General features: G+C 34.5%; 1 protein-coding gene across 32 annotated transcripts in view; it reads right to left on the bottom strand.

Moving 5' to 3' along the window:
* TRIP12 (thyroid hormone receptor interactor 12) overlaps positions 1-20,346 on the bottom strand; it is a 128,315-nt gene that overhangs the window by 33,041 nt on the left and 74,928 nt on the right. For 18 of the 32 annotated variants that reach the window (XM_059703413.1, XM_059703411.1, XM_059703414.1 and 15 more), the window contains 12 exons: positions 13,994-14,142; positions 11,310-11,345; positions 11,117-11,212; positions 10,258-10,350; positions 9,749-9,910; positions 8,087-8,155; positions 7,828-7,993; positions 5,240-5,357; positions 4,965-5,124; positions 3,034-3,187; positions 1,747-1,975; positions 1,313-1,431 (listed from right to left, as the gene is read on the bottom strand). In XM_059703413.1, the coding sequence (XP_059559396.1) occupies positions 1,313-1,431; positions 1,747-1,975; positions 3,034-3,187; positions 4,965-5,124; positions 5,240-5,357; positions 7,828-7,993; positions 8,087-8,155; positions 9,749-9,910; positions 10,258-10,350; positions 11,117-11,212; positions 11,310-11,345; positions 13,994-14,142 (1,551 nt within the window). Of the gene's footprint in view, positions 1-1,312; positions 1,432-1,746; positions 1,976-3,033; positions 3,188-3,209; positions 4,825-4,964; positions 5,125-5,239; positions 5,358-7,827; positions 7,994-8,086; positions 8,156-9,748; positions 9,911-10,257; positions 10,351-11,116; positions 11,213-11,309; positions 11,346-13,993; positions 14,143-20,346 lie in introns of those variants that run through there. The other 14 variants (XM_059703435.1, XM_059703433.1, XM_059703432.1 and 11 more) reach the window with 4 other exon arrangements.

A 20,346-nucleotide genomic window follows, 5' to 3' on the forward strand; every position in this document is an offset into this window, starting at 1 on the left:
GCAATGATGTTTGTCTCAATGCATGTGAGTGCATGTTCACATATTCACGTTTTTTTGCGGAAAGAGTCCAGCTTTCCATCACATTCTTAAAAAAAAAAAAAAAAATGATGTCCAAATTAATTCAAACTTCAGGCATTCATTTCACAAATACCTGTGGCAATCACATGCTAGACTCTGGGTACTAAAGAAATAGTATGGCCATGGATATAAAAAATGAACTCAGAGCATTTACTGACTAGTGGGAAAGACATAATTTGCAAGATATTACAAATAAAGAATAAATTGCTTATGAGAGGAAAAATATGGTGCTGTTGCAACATAAAATAGGGGGATCTTACAGATGTAAAGAAAGATCTTCATAAATAAGTGATATATAAGTGAAACCTCAAAGAACGGTGGATGCAAAGCACTAGAAACAACCAAGATTCCCCAATAAACATGATATATATGCTACTGGGGGAAGAAGACTCAATATAATGGCATAATTGATCATATCAAATTAAAAAAAAAATCACCCTGGAAAAAAATAGTCTAATTCTGATATACTTCCAAATCAGAAAAGTGGAACTGAAAAGCAAACAACAACAAAAATACAAAACACCAAAAACACAATACAGATTGCAAAGTACAGGACAACCTAAGGCTAAAAACAAAAACACATGCCAAATGTTTATATGAGCATGGAAAACATCAATTTGTACATACTCCTGATTTGTTAACTATAGATATTATCTCTGGGAAGTGGAGAGAGTCTACCTTCTATTTCATGTTAATATGTGGCGTTGGACTTTTTGTCTATTGCATTCTTAAGATGTGAATATTAATCCAGCAAAGGTGCTCAAAAAATGGAAAATAGATCATATGCAGAAAGAACCAGGATTGTTGGTAAGATAGAAAACAAAGCTAAAGATTACTTGAGGGGGAAATACCATTATTTTCTGTACCCTCACACAAGACTAAAGTATCCTAAAAGACCAAAAGAGCGATCAAGAGATTTCTGTTGATGAGAAAGAACTTCTTTGAATATCTTGGCAGGTTTTAAAAGGATAAAACCTGAATGAGTGACACAGTTTCATTTATGAGGTCCTCAAAAAGAAAATGGAAAAGTATCATGTCTCCTGGGCTGATTTTAACATTTAAATTCCTCCAATTAGAGGACTGGCCTAATTGCATTCTGAAGATTCCAACTGGAGTATTGCCTTAAAATATTCCAATAACTATACAATGAAGTATAAAATAATCCCTTTACAACTGTTCTGATCTACTGTTAAAATACTATTCAGACTAAAAAACTAATCATAAATGACATTACCTTCTCTTCTGAAGTAAACACTAAAAATATCAGGTAACTTCTGCATTAAGATTTCTGCCATCTGAAGGGCTCCAACTACTATCTTCAGATCTTGACTTGATAGCATGGAAGCAATGTGGCTAAAAAAAACCCCAAAAACACATTTGTACATAAAACATGCCTGAATTTGGCAAGTATTTTTGGTCATACTACTTTAAATTGGGGAGAAAAATATTTTAATTATGAAACCAGTCCACTAAAACAAAAACTTTTCTTAAAAGCTAAACTTTTGTTTTTATTATAGTGTGTAATAATATTAAAGTGTAATTAAAACAAAGGGCTCAAGATACTCCAAATACACATTTTTTTCTATATTACATATACTTTAAAGATTTCAGAAATTACTTGTAGAAACTTGAATTTCTAAAATGTTTTCACTATTTTCATGAACACACCTTGAGACAGCATGATTTTTTAGGACGTCCTTCAGAAGTTCGGCATCAGCAAAATAAATTATCCTAAGAATTGCTCTAAGGCACTTATGTCTGACCGCAGGTCCTGCTGAGGAACTATACACTTCATAAAGAACACCAAATAAAGTCTTAATAAAAGACTTAGCCAGTTCCGGATCCTCTTTCATAAGCTGTGCTCGAGCATCATCTTTCTTTAACTCTGAATATCCACCTGTTATAAAAAATGTTCAATCCTATAGTTACACATTTCAGAAACAAACAATATTTAAAGCATTCAAGCCTATGTAACTACTTGAAATGCTAAAACATTTCTAATTATAAAACAAATCAACCCATCTAATGTGATGAACTGGGGTCTAGAAAGGTAACAACGGAATCATGAAGACAAAATTTAGCCAGCTAGAAAAATTACTCACCCTTCTGGCCAGCTGAAGAGAACAAGGCACCAATATACTATGCCTGTTATTCCACTAAGTATGTTTAACAAAAGACTGGGATTATTTCAGCATAAAACAACTAAACCACCGGTAAGAAATAAATAGTGAATATTTAGTTAGAAGATACAGAAAAACAAGGTAATCTGTCAGTTTGCTTAGAGGGAATAGGTGTAAATAAAAGGTAACTGATGAAAAGTAAGCTCAAGACCAAGGGGTTGGCAAAGAATGGTCCAGAGACCCAATCTTGCCCATCACCTATTTTTGTAAATAAGATTTTACTGGAACACAAGCATGTAGATTTGCTAATATAACTGTATATGCTGTTTTGGAGCTACAATAGCAGTGTTAAGTACAGGGACTATATGGCCTGCAAAGTTTAAAATATTTACTATCTGGCCCTTTTTAGATAAAGTTTGCTGACTCTATGCACTCAAAGCTAGTGCTTTAAAAGCAATGGGTTAAATCCCCGAGAGGAATAAATGTCAAAAATGTGTGTGTGTGTGTGTGTGTGTCACAGTTGTCTATTCTTCATTCGTTAAAAAGAGAATTTTGGTGGAAATATATAGAATCAAAGATTGGAAAGAATTAACCTGACAGGTGTGGGTGCATCTAAAGGTAGAATAGGGAAACAGAAACAGATAAAATCAAAACAACATCAAACAAAAAAACCCTAAACAGGACAATTCCGATCAGATGCCAGGATACTGCAAATCACTTAAGTAAAAAGATCATAGGGAAGATACCAGTTAAGAAATACTGGCTTATCTGTCAAGTAAAGCACATGATAAAAACAACAACAAATTAATTACTTAAGTTTAATAAAGGCACTTACTAGTGTTAGTATTGGCTAAGGGGTTAGGTTTTCTCTGAATGGCACGTGCTGTTCCCGTGTCCTCATTGATTTGCTGCATAGAATTAAAATCAATAGTATAAACTCGTCCCAGAGTGGACAAGCTTATCTCATCCTCACCGACCTGATGGGCTGCCTGAGAGCAAAGAGAGAGAAACCTTGAATATAACCATGGAGAACTTTATTAACTTAAGACACAGTGGGGACCCTCCATAAATACTAACTTAAATTTAATAGTGTGGATATGACAAAACTCAATTAAAATCATTCTTAATTAAACATAAATATATACCACAGCCCTATCAGGTTCCCCAAGACATAAAAACAGATAAAAATCTTGATTAAGGATCCAGTCATGTAGAATCACTGACATGAAGACACCATTTGTATTAAGAAAGCTCCTAAAACATTGCTGATAGAAAAAAAAAATGTGTTATCCATAAATCTTAGTATCTAGTTCTTAGGTTATAAAGTTATTTACATCATACATTCTTAACCCAATGAAATCCTACTTTAAACAAAATGATTCTATAAAATTATCCTTAGGTAAAGAAGAATTTCCATTTAAATGATACTCTAAGACACAACTCGAATTAACAGAGTAATCCTGATCCCTAGGAGTTGCAGGCATTAAACAGTACATTTGTAGACTAAGACAGTCTGATTCACACTGTCTGCTGGATTTTAGACAGCCTAATAAGTGACAAAATATTCATTCTTATAACAGTTCAAACTATGGAATTTCTATGTTGAATGGAAGGCAAGACACTTAGGAAATACAAGATAGAAAGTTAACAGTGAAGATGCAATTACTGGAAAAATGCTAAAAAGAAGAATGCTTAGAATTAGAGAACCTCCTTATACACTAAGGCTAACTGCATAAAAGAGCAGTCAGTCATACTTAACTTCCTCATAAAAGCTAGCTCTGAATTTAGGTATTTTTATAAGAACTTTTGATTTTGTAACATGTCATTAGTTTCAAAGGATTTTTTAAAAAAATCCTTTTTTAGAAACTAACTGGAAGACATCTTTAAAGGATGTTTAAGGGTGATGTTCTAAAAATTCAAATGTCAGTTTGAAATTAGAAATTATATTGACACTTAAAGGAATCACATATTGACAATCACATATTTGAGATTCATTGCATCTCAAATAATGCAGTTACCAACACTTCCTAAATGAGGGCAAATTTTTCCTGACCTGAGAAATTTTTGAAATATTTCAGTGCAAACATAATATGGAAGTATGAAAATAAGAATAAAATCCCACATAAAACCTCACACACAAAAAAAAATCTCTAAATAGTTTGGTTTATTTCTTTCCTATGTATTTATTATTCCTCTTTCTCTTATTTTGCTTACTTCCCAAAAGAGTCACATAATTCTGAATATTGTTTTCATTTATATCCTATATTATGCCATAAAATTTATCCCATTAATGTCTGGATTATATATGAACCTATGCATGTGTCAGAGTTTATTAATCAATCTCCTAGAGATAGATATTTAAATTTGTTTCCACATTTTTGCTCTTAAAAATATTGAAAAACATCTATTTTTATGTAAATCTCTACTTTTGAGAGGCTTCTTTTGTATAGAAGATAAAATGGACTTTTAGAAATATATAGCCTAACTCTTCAAATGTTTCCTTTCAGAAATGAGGAAACTATGGAACAAAGAACTTAAATTACTTGCTCCAAGTCAATCAGGTAGTTAGCAGCAGAAGCAGGACTACAACATCATGTTTTCTGACCTGAACAGAAATGAGGACCTTCTTCTCAGGAGACAAAATGAGAAAATCTTGAGTTAATTCAAAATTGAGCACGTTTAAACACACATATTTACCCTCCCCACTCCATCCCTACACCCTCTATCCACCAAAATAGACACATTTAAACAGTACAATGAAACTACTACCTCAATGATTCGGCTGTCAATCCTGTTATAGGGATGCCAAAGGCCCCGGTCATCACGCCACTGCCATATCGCACCATCTGTGTTCTGAGCATTTCCCTTCTTCAGCATGGTATCAACTGCAAAAATGCCTTCTTTTGGTAAACATGGCATAAGTTCACTGGGGGGGGAAAAGTGCAATTATTTTAATGGCTTCTCAAAATATTAGTAAAGGTTAGGCCTCTAAAGTAAAACACCCTCTTATAAAGCACAGTGATCATTAGGTCAATCTTTACCAAATCAGAGATGTCAGTTCATAGAGTTCTTGAGGACTGCGTGGGACAAGATCAATCTGCTCCTGACAACTTCCGTTGGAGGCACCACACAGGAGGAAGTGAAGTGTTTCTGCGATGTCTGTAAAACCAACAACAAAAAACAAAAGCCTGTGAAACTAGTTATATTACCTACTTTATTTTTTATTGACTTTATTAAGTTACTTACACAGGTTAATAAAATTATATAGGTTTCAAGTGTACAATTCTATAATGCATCATCTGTATATTGCTTTGTGTGTTCACCATCCCAAGTCAAATTATCTTTCCATCACCATTTATCAGCCTTTTAAACCACTTTTACCTCCCCCCCCGCTTTTCCCTCTAGTAATCACCATTATGTTGTCTGTGCCTATGATTTCCCCTCCTCGTTTCCTTTACCTATTTCGCCTAGTCCACTAAGCCCCCTCCCCTCTGACAGCTGTTAGTCTGTTTTCTGTATCTATGAATATGTTTCTATTTTGTTTATTTTGTTCATTAGATAATATTACCTGCTTTAAAAGGCAATCATTCCCTAGGAGGGAAAAATTATTTTCTTCTTGAGCAATACACTACTGAAGTTAAAGTAAAAGATCCAAATGAGGTATAACAAATACTTAAGAAAATTTTCTAAAAACTGTAACAATTTCTTTCTAAGGACTTCAGTTTGAGTTCTAATCTTCTAGCTGGACACCTAATCACAAATCCACCCAGAAACTTTAGGAATCTTTTATTACTTTCTTTGAGGAACACAGTGCTTTGTACAAAAGTACACTCAATGTGTTTTAACCCTCAATTTAAGTATTTTGTATACTTGTCTTCAATTCAAATAAACTGAAAATGTGTGGCCAATAGGATAAAACAAACCAATTAAAAACATCTGAATCTTATCATATTTTGTGATCAGGAAAGACATTTTCTTACATTACATTAAGCATGCCATCAAAGGGCAAAATCATTAAAATTATCATCTACCACAGATTTCCATTCCCAGGAGACACCATTTTATGGAAGAATTTGCATGAGCCAGTTTAATATACAGTGTGAGTGGAGAGTTCTCAGCCTCCACAGGGTTTAGTCACTCTAACAGCAACAACCTGAAAACAGGCTGGCTTTTTGTTGGTTGTGGTGTGTGCATTTGTACACATACTACATACAGGACAAAATATATATAAACATTTCAGTGAAATGTTTTGCCAGTAATCAGTAGATCTGTTGTCAAGGAAAGTATTCACCACTGATTTGGGCAGAGAGGTAATCTCTGCCTCATAGAAATTTCACAATTAGTAAAGAAAATGTTTAAACTTTTCTTGAAAAAGTCATTTTGCCAACTTCCCAAAGAAATGTGAATACATGGCAATGTCACACAGGATTCTTTACTTTTTAAAAAAAGATCAGATTCATGTTTTCATTGTTTTATTGTTATAGAAAGAAAATACATCTAGCATCCCCTATAGTATGAAGGTGTGGTAAACTTCCTGAAGTATGCAAAAGAGGTGAAAATATTCATCATATTAAAAGAAAAATATCCATATTTAAACAAACAAAAGTCAGGCAGCAATTTTCCAAATTAGTATTTAGGGAAATGCTGTGCCCCATAATAATAAGAGATAATCTGTACCCAAACTTCAGAAAATGGTAGGCTAGGTAAAATTCAAAGAACTACTAGGGATTTTAATAAGCGAAGTATACTGTGACTACATCAAAAAAAGGAGCTATTTAAACTTTTCCCAGACTTATCTAGGCAGAGAGCACTTTGCTCATAGCAAAAGAAAAACAGTGCTCCTGGAATGCCAAGTTTGGGGATATATCAATGATTTAAGAGGAATATTATCAATAAATCACCCAGCAACACCACTTTTCTGAAAAAATTATGTGCCAATGCACTAATTCACAAGTAATGAAACTAAAAATAAAACTGAGTTTCCCTTCAAAAAGCAGTTTAAATTATACTACTTAGTAAATTATACAACTCAACAGTCTATCTGAGGCAGTGGGATCAAGGGCTCTTTTATTAGTGCATATCACCCCTACCTCCCAAGGTAACACCGTCAGAGATTAGAACTACGAATATGAAGTTACCCACAACTATAGGTGTTTCATACAAATGTGACCAATACTCTACAAGCAATAATCAAATATATTTTTTAAATTCTGTTATCTTCACACATTAACTTGTAAAATCTAAGGGTTAAGAAGTGAGAGCAAGTTGCAATAGCAGTGCAATAAAACTTTATTTCCTACATACTGAGTGGGGATGGGAAAGACTCAGAAATACTAAAGTAACAAAGATCAGTGACATTCATCTGTATAACTTGAAACTTTTTCAGGGAGAATAAAAGCATTCTGTAATCAGATGAACTGCTAGAAAATCTAATAAATATTACATAACTGATACTGTACAGATCTTAAGCCCTGGAACCACAAGGAAAATTTTTTATTATATTATATACTTTAAAAATCATATGTAGGAAGCATTGATACACTGTTTTAACACAATTAGACAATATTTTTCTTCCTTTTTTTAAAAGCCACTTCTCCTGCTTAAAGTAGAATAATAAAATACCACTTACTTTGCTTCATAAGTTGAACGGCTAAAGTTGGACAGTTGGAACACATCAGAGAAAACATGCGAACCACCATTATGAACATCCCAGAACTTAAAATTGGTGGAGTTACAACCAATAGTTGTTGAACATTTGTAAGCAGATCTTTGGAGGCAACCTGCTGGAGTAAATTCTTCAAACATAAGGAAAAAAAAAAGAAATTGTTATATTGTGATTTAGCAATGCAATGACTTTATGAAAATAACACCAAGAACTAAATGCTCACCTCTTCATGTTGAAAATTGTCCACTAGACGTGCAAAACAAAGGCAAGTACTTTCTACTGACTTTTTGTCCTAATTTTTAATAAAGAAAAATAAAGTTTATTAATATACAACATTCTCACTGTCATGCATCACTACCTTATCTTCTTCCTAACCCAAAACTCTTGAAGGCTGGCTGAAAATGCAATGAGCCTAAGCAAAGTACAACCAATAATATGATTTTAAAGTAAAGAGAATCACACTGATAGAAACTCTCTCCTCCATTAAGGTCCCAATAGATAAAAGCAAATATACAGAAAAGGAGGAACAACTTTTATACTTTTGTAATTTTATTTCATTTATTTAACTCATTTGTGTTTTTATTTGTGGGAGGTTGAGGAAGAGGACAAGGGTCAGATCATCTGTGCATCACATATGGATAAACCTTTATTATACGACTCCATAGTGTACTTCTGTAATTTTAATATCTAAAAACTTTATAATAAAAAATCCTATCATCCTAAAAAGCATTCCCAGTAGAAATATTTAAAACATGCATACACTAAAAAGTTAAAAATGTGTGTGAACCAGAAGTTTATTGATAATGTGAAAAACTACTTATAGATTTTATATTCACGTTAAAAACAATCAGAAAGTACTATTAGAGTGGCTTAATTGAGAAAACATCTTAAATAAGTGACAAGAACAAAAGAAACTATTTAATGACAAGTGTGAAAGAACTTGTTTTTCCTAATAAATGGGCTTACAATGTGATAATTAAGCTTACTTGTGTGAAAATGAGAGAATTCTGGTATTACAAAAGCTCTACACCTACTTCACTGTCACTACTTAAGTCTAAAAAAAGTGCTACAATAGTGGCCAACTTTTTAACTTCTCTGACTATCATGCCTACTTCCAAAATAAGACCTGAAATCACAGCTACCTAAAGAACATATTTCTATGTTCTAACCACGTAAGTTATCTCAGCCTAGTAAGTTTTTAAAAATAAAGAAATGAATGGTACTACTTGTGTCTTGATCACCTTAGAAGAGAAGCACTCCAGAGTGATCCAATAATCAAAATTACAGCAATCATACTTTAAAACATTTATATTAAAAGGAAATACAATTTCTCTACAACCTTGAAATGAAAGTTAACTCATGATCTGTCCTCCACCGCAGTCTCTGTAAGCCTCAATTCTCATACTGCATCATCAGGTCTATTGATTCTATCTGCTAAATAACTGCTCCTCCTCTTCTCCCCAGAGAGCCTCAGTCTACATTTTCCATTTCATTTCCTTTCAGGACATGTCTAGTCTCTATCCTAATCTTGTCCCCCCAGTCTTGTCTCAAATGCCTTCCAGGAAAGAGTAATCTTTCCAAAAGGAAATTCTGATCATATCACATAGTAAACACTCAATTTTTGCTAAAATAACAAATTTATCCCTTAAAGTAAAATAATTGAAGATATCAAGCATATCAAATACTGTTCATTTGCGTAAATCTACTAACATTTATAAAATACTTAACATGGTAAGTGAAACTGGGTTAACATAGGAAAAAAATCACAGATCAGACAACATTTCTTATTTATACATCCAGTTGATAGATTTAAAACCCGGCTAAAATTGACATTTAAAAAACGTAATAAAAATGTGTCTGACACAGAAAGTAGGTTCTATTTTACCTGGTGGGTTAGCCTTTGGGTAAGCAATGGGAGGGAATCTGCCACAAAATGAAATTCATCTGGCGTGATGCTCTGGCAGCAATTGGCTGCAATTGCTAGTGCATTTCTTTGGGCATTTATACTGAAGAACTCTAGATATAGCAAGCAGTCTGCCAAACCACCCTAAAATACAGAAAACTGTTAAAGTGAAGAAATACTCTGTTTAAAAAATTTTTTTTTTATTGTTTTATTGCTTAAAGTATTACAAAGGGTATTACATATGTGTCCTTTTTTTCCCCCCCGCCCTTGACAATCCCCTGGCCTCCCCTACCCCCCAGTGTCTTATGTCCATTGGTTATGCTTATATGCATGCATACAAGTCCTTTGGTTGATCTCTTACCCAAGAAATACTCTTTATGAGCAATTAAAAAGCCTAATATCTTACAGAGATTACAATCTAGGAGCTGCTATAAATATGAGTGTAAAATCCAACATTAAATGAAATATAGTTCTTTGGTAACAACACTTACCGCTTGTAGAATGGCTTTACTGTGTCTACGTGATAACATCTCCAAGGCGGTCAAGGCCTGCTCTGCCACATCAATACATTGAATTACTTGCAGCTGGGAACATAAAAAACAGGTAACCTAAGGTTATCATTCAAATTATTTCTAGTCACTTAACCACAGTATTTTCTTTAATTTCCATCAATCTATACAGCTACTAATATGAAACCCATCATAGGAAACCAGCTTAAGCTATAACATACAGCCAAAACAGCTTCCAACGACTTTGCTGTCTTAAGACTGAAAAATGTTTTATATTGACAATAAACTATATCCAATTATGTAACTTTAATTTTAAACTTTATTCATATTCCAGTTATCAGATAATGTAATTTTATCATGCATTGAAAAGGAAAGACCCTTAACATGGACCAAAACCACAACCTATCACATATGAAAAAATATTCCTTCTCCACTGACTCATTTTATGACCTTGAGCAAGGCAGTTTGTCTATTTCAGCTTTCTCAGCTATACAATGAGGGTATAAATAGCTATAACCTCACTGAGATGTTTTCTAGAAATAATAAAATTAGTTTTTATCAAGTGCTTTAAGTTCTTCTCTGACAGATTTTAATGTGGTAATTACCATTATTAAAAATTATAAACTTTAGTTGATTTTATAATATTTTATTAATATCAACATTAAAATACTGCTCTGAAATGCTTTTTTGGAATCTTAGCTAAAAATATATTTTAGCTAGATAATGAATACAAACTGTGGCTTCACAACGTGAGGTACTACTTTAGAATTCAGAAGTCATGAGTCCTCAACTTGATTCCTCTACCCCTGCTTATGAACAAATTGGGCAAAAGTAGGATTACCTTTTCTAAAAAGACAGGAATTGCATCTACGACAACAGCAGATGATCGAGGAAGGGCTTCCATCATATATGTTAAGGCTCGACAAGCATGGTTCATCTTGAAAACAAGAAGGCAATTTTTATTAAAACAAACAAAAACAACCACCTCAAAATACAAAATTTGAAGTATTTTTAAAAATTAAGGACATACTTACAATATCAAAATTATGCTCCATCTGCAATAATGTTATCTGTTAAAAGATTTTATGACAAAGTATTAGAAGCTATCTATATTCTTAGAGAAAAGTCCTAGAGGAAGTAATGCTTCCTCTACACTTCAACTGAAATAGAAAAGTATTACTCAAGACTTTTACCATATAAAAATAATATCAATTTAAAAACCTAGCATGCAGACCAACTGGTGTTGCTCAATGGTTGAGCATCAACCTATGAACCAGGAGGTCACAGTTTAATTCCCTGTCAGGGCACATGCTCTGGGTTGCTGGCTTGATCTCCAGTGTGGGGCATGCAAGAGGCAGCATGACATTTGTTAAATAAAAATTGCCAGTACAGATTCAGGACCATAGCTTAAACTCTAGGGTTTAAACACAATATTGATCATTATCAGAAACTATGCACTAATTAAAACATAAATATATTTATTCTACAAATGCATGAAGGAGTCTAAATATATTATTTTTATTTTAGTTTCTCTTGTGGAAAAGACCTTAAGGAGATTTCAACCACATTTTTCAAAGGAGAGAATACAAAACTGCTAGGTGCATGTACTCTTATTCTCCTGAAACAGCCAAGCTACCAAAAAATTTCCCACTTGGGGAAACAGATCATTCATTGTTGTCTAGTTCAATAGAAAGTCTTAAATGTACTGAATTTAAACTATAAAGTACCCTTCAAATACATGTATAATAACAGACATCACATATTCTAATACAATAATCATTTAATAAGAGTGACTTTTCAGATCTCAATCACACGGGGCACAGAATACACACACACACACACACACACACACACACACACACACACACACACACACCAGAAGTTCTGGTAACTTTTTTTTATAAAGCACCCACTCCATTTCAGGGGTTATCAGCACACTCTATGTCACAAATAACCTATAATCAATCAGTCACTTAAAATACTCTAAATTGAAAGAGGCTGTCACATTAACAGAAAAAGTAATAAATTCTCCAATACTTAAGTTGCGTTGACCATGTTTGGGGAGAATTACTATAGATTTATTCTATTCCACCAAAAAATGAAATACAGCTTTACAAGTGCATGATAATGTGTGTGTGTGTGTGTATACACATTATTATATACTATATAAAAATATATATTTTTAACTTCCAATATGTTATATATACACACACACAGTATTCACAATATATAAATATATATTCACAATATTCAACTGTGATAAAAGATAAATCTGGACAACTCATTAACAACAGTCATTCTTAATAGCATGAGCTGACTTAATAGCATGAACTGACTCATGTAGGTCTGGTAAGCATTTAAATCTAATCAAGAGTTAACAAATTAAGTAAAGTTGACTGTGTCAACATTTCTGCCTAGATTTTATAGCTTCTTTATTTAACTAATAAAAACTGCATTTTTAACAGTAGACAGTAAAAGGTAAACCTAGTTCTTTGTTGCTATGTATTTTTTAATGAACACCAACAAAACAAGAAAGTTTAATTTGGGAAACAGAAGCCAGCTACTGAAGAAATCTGAAATTTGAGAATGAAAATTAGCATAGGCCAAATGTAAAAAGAAGTACAAAGGCTAATAATACTGTTTGGGTTTTTTTGAAATATTCAGGAATCAACATGCAAAGCTTTATTAGAGGGGAACTGGTAAGATTTAAATGTTAGCTTTTATTTATCCTGATGTGACTGGCTACAGGCAAAAAATTAATTTAATCTTTATAAGCTCTGGCCAGAGCCCAGTCACCCAACAACTAAAAATAGGCAAAACAAAAAACAACAACAACAAAAAACACCATTGTCACCTTAGAGTTGACTGGTCTTCACTCAGCTCTCTCCTTAACACTCAGCTTTACCCATAATTTGATAATGTAACCAAATGGAACAATCTGATATGTCAACCAGAATTTCATGTTTGTCAACGTTATTAGATATGTAAAAAAAACATATTTTTAACTTCCAATGTGCTATGAATGTATTCATGATGTTCATTTTAGTCTTTGTTAGTTCTTTATTCAGATTTAAATTATAGGCAACTTCCTTAATCTTGGACTAAGAAAACTTACCAAGCTACCATTTAAAAGACATTATGCTCAAGAGATTATCCCTTCCTTTTTCACACTAAAAGATTAAGCAATTAAGTTTAATATATCTAAATATCAACTCATAATTGTGTTGAAATATTATTACAAGATTTTAAAAAATTGTTTTTCTATAGTGGGTATTGTTTTGTTTTTTTTCTTTTGGTTTTGCTTAACAAAAAACTTTTTAAACTAGAAGGATCCATGTAGTGTTCTGGCTTGAGGGTTCTGCCATGCACACAATCATCAAACGTGAAACCTGTATGGTCCACAAAGACAATCCACAAGTGAACTGCTTGTTATTGCCTCATGTATCACAGGGATATAAAAGAAAGCATGTAAATTTTGGTATAGTAAGTCAAGAGGCCAACAATTTAAAGGTAGTCATTTAATTATCAAGAAAATTTACCAAACATCATTAGCTATCACTCACAATATCTGTAAGCATGAAATAAAAGCACTAAGCCACATTCTACTGACTCTTAATTCTGTCGTGTTTTAAAATTCATAATGATAATAATCATACTTTCAGTAAAATACTGGAAGCATAGAGGACAACTGAGGTAAAACAAGGGGAAACTATCTTACCAAAGCTGGAACGACACTCTTGACAGGAAACCCTCCCAGTGTCTCCTCATTTCCCATGACCAGTAATTGACACATTTCAATAACTGCCTGGAGTTGCTGGCTTTCATCACTTGCTTGCAGTCCCTGCAGAAGCTGCTGGGCCTTAGAACCTTCACAGAGGGAAAAAAAAAACAAAACATTTTTAAACATTTAAGAAAATTATTACTAGGTAAAAGATGTGACTCTACATGGTAGCTGGCTGCTTATCTTCTTTGCCTCCCAAATGAAGAATAAGTCTATATCAGGGTTAAGACAAGCTGCTGGTAATTCAAGGTAATTAAAATGTTTGAATTTACTATGCCTTAAAGTGATTTCACAGTTATGTATATATTTCTGTCTTAACAGTCCATCTAAAAATATATTGCAAGAAAGCCAACTTCAAAGAAATACATCTTTAAAATTTCAAAATAATATCAGTGATAGTTAGAGCAGGCTAATTTTTGTGTTGAAATAATGTGGAAAGAAAAACAAAATGAGGGGAATGTAACTAGTGAAAACAAAAAATCCTCAGTTGTGCCTACATTCATTTTTAAAGAATGAAATAGTTCATATAAAGTATGCCCTAATAGCACAACTATCTGAAAAAACCCAAACTGACACATATGCCATTGGATATCTTATAAACATTGAGGTTAGCAATTTTAAGGACATAGATCATTTTGGCATGATCAAAATCATCATCAAGCCCTGACCGGTTTGGCTCAGTGGATAGAGTGTTGGCCTGCGGACTGAAGGGCCCCAGGTTCAATTCCGGTCAAGGGCATGTATCTTGGCTGCGGGCACATCCCCGGTAGGAGGTGTGCAGGAGGCAGCTGATCGATGTTTCTCTCTCAGCGATGTTTCTGGCTCTCTATCCCTCTCCCTTCATATCTGTAAAAAAATCAATAAAATATATTTTAAAAAAAATCATCATCAATATCCCCCAGAGGATATTATGCTAAGTGAAATAAGTTAGAGAAAGATAAATACCATATGATTTGACTTTTATGTGGAATCCAAAAAACAAAATGAAGAAAGCAGAAATAAACTCTTAAATACAGAGAACAAACTGATAGTTGCCAGGTAGTAGGGAGGTTGAGAGGCTGGATAAAAAAGGTGAAGAGATTAAGAAATACAAATTTGGCAGTTACAAAATAGTTCTAGGTATGTAAAGTACAGAGCTTAGGGAATATAGTCGATAATATCATAATAACTATATATGGTGTCAGGTGGATGCCAAGACTAATCAGGAGAATCACTTTGCAAGTTACATAAATGTATATAACCACCATGCTGTACACCTGAAACTAAAATAATACTGAATATCAAATAAAATTAAAAATAAATGTTGAGAGTCTCAGGAACCACTCAGGAGTCTATGGACCACACTTTGGATCAAGGGTTGGTTGGCAAATTATTTTCCATAAAGAGCCATATTCTGCTTCCTGCTCGTTTTTCTAAAGCTTATGAACTAAAAATGATTTATGCATTTTTAAATAGCTGAAAAGTTTAAGAGTAATATTTTGTGACATGTGAAATTAAATGAATATGAATTTCAGCATCCAGAAATAAAGTTGTATAGGAATAGAGCCATGCAAATCTGTTTACGTATTGTCTGTGTCTGCTTTCATGACACAGTGTCAGAGCTGAAGAGTTGCAACAGAGACTCTATGGTCTACAAAGGCCAATATATTTACTATCTGGCCTTTTACAGAAAATATAAGAAAAGATAGGTAAAATGAGTAACATAATTAGAATCTATAATAAAAATCATTTAACTTTTTAAAACTAAAAAACATAATATAAAAAATTTAAAACTCACTGATAAGTTTCCAAGAAAATTAAAGACAGCAGGAAAAAGAATTGGTAAATTTGAAAGCTGGCCAATAGAAAGTTTTCAAACTGGGTAAAAGAAAAAAATTCTTATAAAAACAACAATAAAATGGAGTGAAGAGACATGCTGAGTGAGTCCAAGTTTGAATATATGTATGATTTTGATACTCCCAGAAGGAATGAAGGAGAATATTTGAAGAGATAGTGAGATAGGAGAAATATTTGACAAGATGATGGCAAAGAATTTTCCAAAACTGATGAAAGATATCAACTCACAGACTCAAAGGTTAAGTGAAACCCAAGCAAATGAAAATGAAAACAATATTACATAGACCTAATATAGTTAAACTACTAAAAATTAATTAAGTTTTGAAAAAGCAAATCTTAAAAGCCAGAGGAAAAGGACATTGCCTTGGAAGGACAGCAGTAAGACTTTGAAACAGAAACCAGGGAAACCAGATGACATTACAAGTGCTGAAGATTTTACAACTGCGGGAAATATCTTTGAGAAATACAAACAAATGCAAAGAGAAATTATTACTAGCAATCATTCACTACAAGGAAAAAAAAATAATTCAAGCTAAAGGGAAACAAATTCTAGAAGAAAAAAAATGCAGGAAGGAATTAAAATGGCACATATATTGGCAAACATAAAAGAATATGGATGTTCTAAAATAACAATTATATCTTATTGTGTTTATGACACATGTATATGTAAAACAAATTGAAACAATAGCATTAAGGATTGCAGGAAGTAAAGTGTTAAATTTTCGTAAGCTTCTTAAACTGTCTGTATATGATAGGCTATATATGGTAGGCTATATAAACCAAGGATATGAATTATCATCTCTAGGGTAACTACTAAAAGAAGTATATAAGGATATATAATTAACAAGTTAGCAAAAGAAAAAAAAATGACACCACATTTTTTATACATGACAGGTAGGAAGGCAAAAATAGTAAAACTCCAAAAGAGGGTGATTTACAACATCTGCCAAATGTTATATGCATTTACCTTTTTACACAGCAATCTCCCTTTCAGAAATCTATCCTACAGATAACACAGAGAAAAATAGGAAATAACCCAAATTATTTAGCTAGTTCAAAAGGAAACTGGCTAAGTAAATTGTAGCACCATGGTGCTTTACAAAAGGAAAAAAAATTATTTCTCTTGCAATCTACATATGCAACTATGAAGAGTGGCACCAAAATATGTTGTTAAAAGCAAGGTAAGGTGTGCAAAATTTACCACCTTTATCTAAGAAACGCAGTATGGAGGAGAGAAACCAAGATGGGGGCATAGGTAAACACCGGAAATTGCTGCCTCGCACAACCACTTCAAAAATACAACTGAAAGACAAAACGGACATCATCCAGAACCACAGGAAGGCTGGCTGAGTGGAAATTCTACAACTAGAAGGAAAGAGAAAAGCACACTGAGAATCAGAGGAGGTGCGGAAGTAAAGTTCAGAGGTACAGAGGCGCACACGGAAAGGGTTGGCAACTGAGGACAAGGTTGTCTTTTTCAATCAGGAGGGAGTCACAAGCTCCTGATGGCTCTGAACTCCAGTTCCGGGCGAGTCTCTGGGGACCCAGACTCATAAGGGGAGAAACTGGACTGTCTGGCATCAGGTGAAACTCCAGGGCGGCTTTCTCTCAGAAGTGCTTGCAGATTACTGACCTGGGGCCTCTTAGGGCAAGGCTCAGGATCAGCCATAGCTGTTTGCTCCACCCTATTGATTCCCTGAGACCCTGCCCCACCCAAGCTGTGCACAGAGGCTTTTGCATATGAATGGTCTGGCCCTTTGCAATCTAAAATTACATAACAAACTACAGCTGGGTAAGAGAGACCCAGAACATCCAAAAGAAGGCCCAAGGCCCCACAGCAGCTTGCATTGCTTCACAGCTGGGCCTCATATGGGCACCTCCAAACCCCAAACAAAGAAGAGGAATCTGCAGATCTCTCAGTAGCTCCTGCTGGGTAGCCTCAGGCAGAGGCTAAATTAGCACCTCCTTAGAGATCCAAGAGCCCGTGTACCCAGTGGTCAGATTGGGACCATCCAGATTACAACTCCTCAGATCCATAAGGGACACACTCAGGGGGCAGACTCAGTGAGCACCAAAGCCCCACTGAGGCAAGTCTTGCCCTGTATGGGTGTCTCCAGCACAGAAGTTCTCCCACCGTAGACATAGCTGATTCTCACAGCCAATTGGCCTGGAGGTCAGTTCCTCCCAGTGATACCTACAAGAATCAAGGCTTAACTACAACAAAACTGTACACACAACCCACAAAGGGGTGCACCAAGAGTGTCCACCTCAGGTAATTGGGGAGGCTGAGCCACTGGGCCCTATAGGACAACTAACACACAAAGCCACTCTATCAACACAGGGAAGCAGCCAAAATGCGGAGACAAAGAAACAGGTCACAAATGACAGAAATAGAGGAAAGCAAACTATTGGATATAGATTTCAAAACCACAGTTATAAGGTTTTTCAAGAATTTTCTAGAAACCGCAGATAAATTTAGTGAGATCCTCGATAAATCTAGTGAGACACTTGAGGATATGAAAAAGGACCAACTAGAAATTATGCATACACTGACTGAAATAAAGAATATTATACAGAGATCCAACAGCAGACCAGAGTATTGCAAGAATCAAGTCAAAGATTTGAAATATGAAGAAGCAAAAAACAGCCAACCGGAAAAGCAAAAGGAAAAAATACAAAAATGTGAAGATAGTGTAAGGAGCCTCTGGGATAACTTCAAGCATACCAACATCCGAATTATGGGGGTGCCAGAAGAAGAGAGAGAGCAAGATATTGAAAGAAAACCTATTTGAAGAAATAATGACAGAAAACTTCCCCTACCTGGTGAAAGAAATAGACTTCCAAGTCCAGGAAGCACAGAGAATCCCAAACAAAAGGAATCCAAAGAGGACCACACCAAGACACATCATAATTAAGATGCCAAGAGCAAAAGACAGAGAGAGAATCTTAAAAGCAGCAAGAGAAAGACAGTCAGTTACCTACAAGGGAGTACCCATACGACTGTCAGCTGATTTCTCAACAGAAACTTTGCAGGCCAGAAGGAAGTGGCAAGAAATATTCAAAGTAACGAATGCCAAGAACCTACAACCAAGATTACTTTATCCAGCAAAGCTATCATTCAGAATTGAAAGTCAGATAAAGAGTTTCACAGATAAGGAAAAGCTAAAGGAGTTCATCAGCACCAAACCAGTATTATATGAAATGCTGAAAGGTATCCTTTAAGAAGAGGAAGAAGGTAAAGATACAAATTATGAACAACAAATACACACCTATCAATAAGTGAATCTAAAAATCAAGTGAATAAATAATCTGATGAACAGAATAAACTGGTGATTATAATAGAATCTGGGGCATAGAAAGGGAGTGGACTGACTATTCTTGGGGGGAAAAGGGGTGTGGGGGATGTGGGAAGAGACTGGATAAAAATCGTGCACCTATGGATGAGGACAGTGCGGGGGGGGGGGAGGGGAGTGGAGGGAGGGTGAAGGTGGGGGGGGGGGAACTGGGTGGAGGGGAGCTATGGGGGGGGGAAAGAGGAACAACTGTAATAATCTGAACAATAAAGGTTTAATTAAAAAAATAAAAATAATCTGATGAACAGAATAAACTGGTGAATATAATAGAATCAGGGGCATAGAAAGTGAGTGGACTGACAACTCTCGGGGGGAAAGGGGTTTGGGGGTGTGGGAAGAGACTGGAAAAAAATCGTACACCTATGGATGAGGACAGTGGGGGGGGGGTAAGGGTAGAGGGTAGGGTGGGAACTGGGTGGAGGGGAGTTTTGGGGGTAAAAAAGAGGAACAACTGTAATAATATGAACAATAAAGATTTAATTAAAAAGTATAAAAATAAATTAAAAAAAGAAAGGCAGTATGTATGAAATATCTAAGAAGAATTTGTTTATTTCTCAAGTAAGTATCAGAAGAATAAGCCATTAAATTAACAAAGGTTATTTGTGTGGGAGGAGGAAACAGACCAAAGGGACATCAAGCAAAGAAGTGACTATGTCATTATCATTAGGAAGTGGAACTTTTGGCATGGGAGAAAAAAGATACAAGATAAAGTTAATTAAAACCCGGTAGGTCTAAATTTGCATCGGCAGCATTAGTATGAACTCAATTTTTATTTACTATTTTTTAAAGTATTGACTTTTTAGAGAGAGAGGAAGGAAGAGGGAGAAAGAGACAGAAACATCGATGAGACAGAAACATCAATCACTGCCTCCTGCACATCTCCTGCTAGGGACTGAGTCCAAAACCCGGGCATGTACCCTGACCGAGAATCAAACCAACGACCTCTTGGTGCATGGGATGATGCTCAACAAACTGAGCCACACTGGCTGGTCATAATTTTTATTTTAAAAGATAAAATGCAACTACTTACTAGGTTTGTCCATTAAAAGTGTCTAATAACAATGATCAAAACAGTAGCAATGAATGAATATGCCTTTCCAG

This window comes from Myotis daubentonii, chromosome 7 (genome assembly GCF_963259705.1).
Source record: "Myotis daubentonii chromosome 7, mMyoDau2.1, whole genome shotgun sequence".
Classification (NCBI taxonomy): domain Eukaryota; kingdom Metazoa; phylum Chordata; class Mammalia; order Chiroptera; family Vespertilionidae; genus Myotis; species Myotis daubentonii.